The 7,705-nt window shown below is 46.3% G+C and overlaps 1 protein-coding gene across 7 annotated transcripts in view; it reads left to right on the plus strand.

Annotated features, from left to right (window-relative positions):
• eya4 (EYA transcriptional coactivator and phosphatase 4) overlaps positions 1-4,917 on the plus strand; it is a 165,641-nt gene extending 160,724 nt beyond the window's left edge. For 3 of the 7 annotated variants that reach the window (XM_055885631.1, XM_055885634.1, XM_055885635.1), the window contains one exon: positions 4,310-4,915. In XM_055885631.1, the coding sequence (XP_055741606.1) occupies positions 4,310-4,390 (81 nt within the window). In that variant the 3' untranslated portion in view covers positions 4,391-4,915. Of the gene's footprint in view, positions 1-4,309 lie in introns of all 7 variants that reach the window. The other 4 variants (XM_055885629.1, XM_055885633.1, XM_055885628.1 and 1 more) reach the window with 2 other exon arrangements.
• Positions 4,918-7,705: the final 2,788 nt, after the last annotated feature.

Below are 7,705 nucleotides of genomic sequence, written 5' to 3' on the forward strand. Positions count from 1 at the left end.
ACCTTAAATGCAGAAGGTCCTCTACTCCGACAATTAATCCACACATAAAACGGTCAACCGAATCGTTTCTAGTCATCTCTCCTCCTTCCAGGCTTTTTCTTCTTTGAACTTATATGCTGATTGGCATCTTTCATAGTTACCACGACGACCGACCGAACTCAGTTCATCTTTCAATCACCCACGTGGGTATAACCAATGAGGAGACGGCACGTGGGTATCTGCTTCTATAAACCAATGAGGAGATGGGAGAGGCAGGACTTGCACCGTGTTCAGCATCATAAATAGAACTGACTTCTATTTTAGCGCTTGGCAACACAGACGCACGTTGGCCAGCGCGAGCAGTGTGGGTGCAATAATTGAATAACGTGTATGTTTAAATTTATTTTGCATCTTAGACCGATTGATGAAATGAAAGTAGACTGGTTCCTTAGACCGAATTATTGGTTCTACAGGTCAGTGGTTCTACAGATCAGTGGTTCTACAGGTCAGTGGTTCTGTAGGTCAGTGGTTCTGTTGGTCAGTGGTTCTGTTGGTCAGCGGTTCTACAGATCAGTGGTTCTACAGGTCAGTGGTTCTGTAGGTCAGTGGTTCTGTTGGTCAGTGGTTCTACAGGTCAGTGGTTCTGTTGATCAGTGGTTCTACAGGTCAGTGGTTCTGTTGGTCAGTGGTTCTACAGGTCAGTGGTTCTACAGGTCAGTGGTTCTGTAGGTCAGTGGTTCTACAGATCAGTGGTTCTGTAGGTCAGTGGTTCTACAGGTCAGTGGTTCTACAGGTCAGTGGTTCTGTTGGTCAGCGGTTCTACAGGTCAGTGGTTCTGTTGGTCAGCGGTTCTACAGGTCAGTGGTTCTGTTGGTCAGTGGTTCTACAGGTCAGTGGTTCTACAGGTCAGTGGTTCTGTTGGTTAGTGGTTCTACAGGTCAGTGGTTCTACAGGTCAGTGGTTCTACAGGTCAGTGGTTCTGTTGGTCAGCGGTTCTACAGGTCAGTGGTTCTACAGATCAGTGGTTCTACAGGTCAGTGGTTCTACAGGTCAGTGGTTCTGTTGGTCAGTGGTTCTACAGGTCAGTGGTTCTACAGGTCAGTGGTTCTGTTGGTCAGTGGTTCTACAGGTCAGTGGTTCTACAGGTCAGTGGTTCTGTTGGTCAGTGGTTCTACAGGTCAGTGGTTCTACAGGTCAGTGGTTCTGTTGGTTAGTGGTTCTGTTGGTCAGTGGTTCTGTAGGTCAGTGGTTCTGTTGGTCAGTGGTTCTGTTGGTCAGCGGTTCTACAGATCAGTGGTTCTACAGGTCAGTGGTTCTACAGGTCAGTGGTTCTGTAGGTCAGTGGTTCTGTTGGTCAGTGGTTCTACAGGTCAGTGGTTCTGTTGCTCAGTGGTTCTACAGGTCAGTGGTTCTGTTGGTCAGTGGTTCTACAGGTCAGTGGTTCTACAGGTCAGTGGTTCTGTAGGTCAGTGGTTCTACAGATCAGTGGTTCTGTAGGTCAGTGGTTCTACAGGTCAGTGGTTCTACAGGTCAGTGGTTCTGTTGGTCAGCGGTTCTACAGGTCAGTGGTTCTGTTGGTCAGCGGTTCTACAGGTCAGTGGTTCTACAGATCAGTGGTTCTGTTGGTCAGCGGTTCTACAGGTCAGTGGTTCTACAGGTCAGTGGTTCTGTTGGTTAGTGGTTCTACAGGTCAGTGGTTCTACAGGTCAGTGGTTCTACAGGTCAGTGGTTCTACAGGTCAGCGGTTCTACAGGTCAGTGGTTCTACAGATCAGTGGTTCTACAGGTCAGTGGTTCTACAGGTCAGTGGTTCTGTTGGTCAGTGGTTCTACAGGTCAGTGGTTCTACAGGTCAGTGGTTCTGTTGGTCAGTGGTTCTACAGGTCAGTGGTTCTACAGGTCAGTGGTTCTGTTGGTCAGTGGTTCTACAGGTCAGTGGTTCTACAGGTCAGTGGTTCTGTTGGTCAGTGGTTCTACAGGTCAGTGGTTCTACAGGTCAGTGGTTCTGTTGGTTAGTGTTTCTACAGGTCAGTGGTTCTACAGGTCAGTGGTTCTGTTGGTCAGCGGTTCTACAGGTCAGTGGTTCTACAGGTCAGTGGTTCTGTTGGTCAGTGGTTCTGTTGGTCAGCGGTTCTACAGGTCAGTGGTTCTGTTGGTCAGTGGTTCTACAGGTCAGTGGTTCTGTTGGTCAGTGGTTCTACAGGTCAGTGGTTCTGTTGGTCAGTGGTTCTACAGGTCAGTGGTTCTGTTGGTCAGTGGTTCTACAGGTCAGTGGTTCTGTTGGTCAGTGGTTCTACAGATCAGTGGTTCTACAGGTCAGTGGTTCTGTTGGTCAGTGGTTCTACAGATCAGTGGTTCTACAGGTCAGTGGTTCTGTTGGTCAGTGGTTCTACAGGTCAGTGGTTCTACAGGTCAGTGGTTCTGTAGGTTAGTGGTTCTACAGGTCAGTGGTTCTACAGGTCAGTGGTTCTACAGGTCAGTGGTTCTACAGGTCAGTGGTTCTGTTGGTCAGTGGTTCTGTAGGTCAGTGGTTCTACAGGTCAGTGGTTCTGTAGGTCAGTGGTTCTACAGGTCAGTGGTTCTACAGGTCAGTGGTTCTGTTGGTCAGTGGTTCTACAGGTCAGTGGTTCTGTTGGTCAGTGGTTCTACAGGTCAGTGGTTCTGTTGGTCAGTGGTTCTACAGATCAGTGGTTCTACAGGTCAGTGGTTCTGTTGGTCAGTGGTTCTACAGATCAGTGGTTCTACAGGTCAGTGGTTCTGTTGGTCAGTGGTTCTACAGGTCAGTGGTTCTACAGGTCAGTGGTTCTGTAGGTTAGTGGTTCTACAGGTCAGTGGTTCTACAGGTCAGTGGTTCTACAGGTCAGTGGTTCTGTTGGTCAGTGGTTCTGTAGGTCAGTGGTTCTACAGGTCAGTGGTTCTGTAGGTCAGTGGTTCTACAGGTCAGTGGTTCTACAGATCACTGGTTCTGTAGGTCAGTGGTTCTGTTGGTCAGTGGTTCTACAGGTCAGTGGTTCTACAGGTCAGTGGTTCTGTTGGTCAGTGGTTCTACAGGTCAGTGGTTCTACAGGTCAGTGGTTCTACAGGTCAGTGGTTCTGTAGGTCAGTGGTTCTACAGGTCAGTGGTTCTACAGGTCAGTGGTTCTGTTGGTCAGTGGTTCTGTTGGTCAGTGGTTCTGTTGGTCAGTGGTTCTACAGATCAGTGGTTCTACAGATTAGTGGTTCTACAGATCAGTGGTTCTGTTGGTCAGTGGTTCTACAGGTCAGTGGTTCAACAGGTCAGTGGTTCTACAGGTCAGTGGTTCTGTAGGTCAGTGGTTCTACAGGTCAGTGGTTCTACAGGTCAGTGGTTCTGTTGGTCAGCGGTTCTACAGGTCAGTGGTTCTGTTGGTCAGCGGTTCTACAGGTCAGTGGTTCTACAGGTCAGTGGTTCTGTTGGTCAGTGGTTCTACAGGTCAGTGGTTCTACAGGTCAGTGGTTCTACAGGTCAGCGATTCTACAGGTAGGCGGTTCTACAGGTCAGTGGTTCTGTTGGTCAGTGGTTCTACAGGTCAGTGGTTCTACAGATCAGTGGTTCTACAGGTCAGTGGTTCTACAGGTCAGTGGTTCTGTTGGTCAGTGGTTCTACAGGTCAGTGGTTCTACAGATCAGTGGTTCTACAGGTCAGTGGTTCTGTTGGTCAGCGGTTCTACAGGTCAGTGGTTCTGTAGGTTAGTGGTTCTACAGGTCAGTGGTTCTACAGGTCAGTGGTTCTACAGGTCAGCGATTCTACAGGTAGGCGGTTCTACAGGTCAGCGGTTCTGTTGGTCAGTGGTTCTGTTGGTCAGCGGTTCTACAGGTCAGTGGTTCTGTAGGTTAGTGGTTCTACAGGTTAGTGGTTCTACAGGTCAGTGGTTCTACAGATCAGTGGTTCTACAGGTCAGTGGTTCTACAGAACAGCGGTTCTACAGGTCAGTGGTTCTGTAGGTCAGTGGTTCTGTAGGTCAGTGGTTCTACAGGTCAGTGGTTCTACAGGTCAGGGGTTCTGTAGGTCAGTGGTTCTACAGGTCAGTGGTTCTACAGGTCAGTGGTTCTACAGGTCAGTGGTTCTGTTGGTCAGTGGTTCTACAGGTCAGTGGTTCTACAGGTCAGTGGTTCTACAGATCAGTGGTTCTATAAGGGATGCTGCATGCGTTTTAACTGCAGTGCTTTGGCAAACCCCTAGAGGGATATGTAGTGTACAGTAGCTTGCATGACGACTTGGGGTTGTGTGTGTTGTGCTGGTGGTGTGTTGGCCCCTTCACAGGTACCTAATCAATGTGTTTGTCTCTCTCTCTCTCTTTCTCCCTCCTGCAGCACAACATGCCATTCTGGAGGATATCCAGTCACTCTGACCTGCTGGCGTTACACCAAGCACTGGAGTTTGAATACCTGTAACTGTTACCGTAGCAACAGACTGTTACTGTAACTGTTACCGTAGTAACGGACTGTTACTGTAACTGTTATCGTAGCAACAGACTATTACTGCAACTGTTACTAGCGCACGGACTGTTACTGTAACTGTTACCGAAGCAACAGACTTTTACTGTAACTGTTACTATAGCAACAGACTGTAATTGTAGCAACGGACTGTTTCTGTAACTGTTCTGTAACTATAGCAACAGACGGAACACACCAGTACTACTACTACTACTACCACCTGTAATGGTTACCATGGCGATGGCAACGGGAGACAGACTGTAGTCCCCTCCCCCCGGCCTTCTTGTTTTTGTATATCTATTTAAGAAAACAACCACCAGTACACTGCAACTCTTTTGTTTTGTCTTCATTTCTTTGTGTGTCTTTAAAAAAAAAACATCTGGATTTGAGTACTCTGAACTGTCTTACTAAAAACAACTAGGACTGAGAGAGGAGAGGAGAGGAGAGGAGAGGAGAGGAGAGGAGAGGAGAGGAGAGGAGAGGAGAGGAGAGGAGAGGAGAGGACAGGACAGGAGAGGAGAGGAGAGGAGAGGAGAGGAGAGGAGAGGAGAGGAGAGGAGAGGAGAGGACCTGGAACACTTATGACTCCTGCTGGACGAGCCCCAACCCATGAAATAACATCCAAGACTGCATACCAAGTGACACCCTATTCCCTATGTAGTGCACTACTGTTGACCAGGGCCCATTAGGGTTTTAGTCAACAGTAATGCACTAATGCTTCCTGCTGTAACCTGCTATCTACAGATCTGCACTTTCAATATGAAGATGCTCTAGTCTGTGTGAACCGCTCACTCACTCATGTAAATTATTTCACAGCAAGTAGTTTTAAAATGGCAGAGGTGGATATTGTGGTTTTGAATGAAAAAGAAGCTTAATTTTTTGAGTTTTTTTTTTTTGGTTGTCTTTGTTTTTTGTAAGGTTTCATTTTTGGGGGGGGGGGGGGGGGGGGACAAGGAGAATGTGCGTCATGATGTGTCGTGTCTTATAAACATGTTTGTGTGTTTACTTTGTCGCTTTTTGTTCATCTTGGAAACGTCTATATAAGTAGATAAAAAAATAACTACATGAAAAGTCAAAGACCTCATGTGATGATTTGATGACGAAAATACAGTTTCAACACATACAGCTTTTTTTACTACAGATGAATGTAGGATCAATACATTCAACTATTTTACTACAGATGAATGTAGGATCAATACATACAGCTATTTCCTACAGATGAATGTAGGATCAATACGTCCAGCTATTTACTACAGATGAATGTAGGATCAATACGTCCAGCTATTTACTACAGATGAATGTAGGATCAATACGTCCAGCTATTTACTACAGATGAATGTAGGATCAATACGTCCAGCTATTTTACTACAGATGAATGTAGGATCAATACATCCAGAAGTACAGATCAAACTAAATACACACTATCAAATAAACCAAATCCGATAGTTGACCATGTTTCAGACCATTCTAAGTAGGCCTTAGTGGGAGTGACCATAGAGCCTTAGTGGGAGTGACCATAGAGCCTTAGTGGGAGTGACCATAGAGCCTTAGTGGGAGTGACCATAGAGCCTTAGTGGGAGTGACCATAGAGCCTTAGTGGGAGTGACCATAGAGCCTTAGTGGGAGTGAACATAGAGCCTTAGTGGGAGTGACCATAGAGCCTTAGTGGGAGTGACCATAGAGTTCTATGGGAGTGACCATAGAGCCTTAGTGGGAGTGACCATAGAGCCTTAGTGGGAGTGACCATAGAGTTCTATGGGAGTGACCATAGAGCCTTAGTGGGAGTGACCATAGAGCCTTCGTGGGAGTGACCATAGAGCAGGGGTGTCAAACTCATTCCACGGAGGGCCTTGTGTCTGCAGGTTTTTGGTTTTTCCTTTCAATAAAGCCCTAGACAACCAGGTGTGGGGAGTTCCTAACTAATTAGTGATGTTAATTCATCAATCAAGTACAAGGGAGGAACGAAAACCCGCAGACACTCGGCCCTCCGTGGAATGAGTTTGACACCTGTGCCATAGAGCCTTAGTGGGAGTGACCATAGAGCCTTCGTGGGAGTGACCATAGAGCCTTAGTGGGAGTGACCATAGAGCCTTAGTGGGAGTGACCATAGAGCCTTAGTGGGAGTGACCATAGAGCCTTAGTGGGAGTGACCATAGAGTTCTATGGGAGTGACCTAACTGGGTAAAGTATTTGTATTTCATTTCAGCGAATCAAATGACTCGCGAGGCGTGGCTTCAAAACAGGAGGCAAAAACATTCCCCTGGACTCAAAATCCCTGTTACGTACTTCATTTCACCTGTCACATTATTATGAAGATTACGGTAGTCCCCAGTCACCTGTCACATTATTATGAAGTTTACGGTAGTCCCCAGTCACCTGCCACATTATTATAAAGTTTACGGTAGTCACCTGTCACATTATTATGAAGATTACGGTAGTCACCTGTCACATTATTATGAAGTTTACAGTAGTCCCCAGTTACCTGTCACATTATTATGAAGATTACAGTAGTCCCCAGTCACCAGTCACATTATTATGAAGTTTACGGTAGTCCCCAGTCACCTGCCACATTATTATGAAGTTTACGGTAGTCCCCAGTCACCGGTCACATTATTATGAAGTTTACGGTAGTCCCCAGTCACCTGCCACATTATTATAAAGTTTACGGTAGTCCCCAGTCACCTGTCACATTATTATGAAGATTACGGTAGTCCCCATCACCTGCCACATTATTATGAAGTTTACGGTAGTCCCCAGTCACCTGCCACATTATTATGAAGTTTACGGTAGTCACCTGTCACATTATTATGAAGATTACAGTAGTCCCCAGTTACCTGTCACATTATTATGAAGTTTACGGTAGTCCCCAGTTACCTGTCACATTATTATGAAGTTTACGGTAGTCCCCAGTTACCTGTCACATTATTATGAAGTTTACGGTAGTCCCCAGTTACCTGTCACATTATTATGAAGTTTACGGTAGTCCCCAGTTACCTGTCACATTATTATGAAGATTACAGTAGTCCCCAGTTACCTGTCACATTATTATGAAGTTTACGGTAGTCCCCAGTTACCTGTCACATTATTATGAAGTTTACGGTAGTCCCCAGTTACCTGTCACATTATTATGAAGATTACGGTAGTCGCCAGTCACCTGTCACATTATTATGAAGTTTACGGTAGTCCCCAGTCACCTGCCACATTATTATGAAGTTTACGGTAGTCCCCAGTCACCTGTCACATTATTATGAAGATTACGGTAGTCCCCAGTCA

The sequence above is a fragment of the Salvelinus fontinalis genome, chromosome 27 (genome assembly GCF_029448725.1).
Source record: "Salvelinus fontinalis isolate EN_2023a chromosome 27, ASM2944872v1, whole genome shotgun sequence".
Lineage (NCBI taxonomy): Eukaryota > Metazoa > Chordata > Actinopteri > Salmoniformes > Salmonidae > Salvelinus > Salvelinus fontinalis.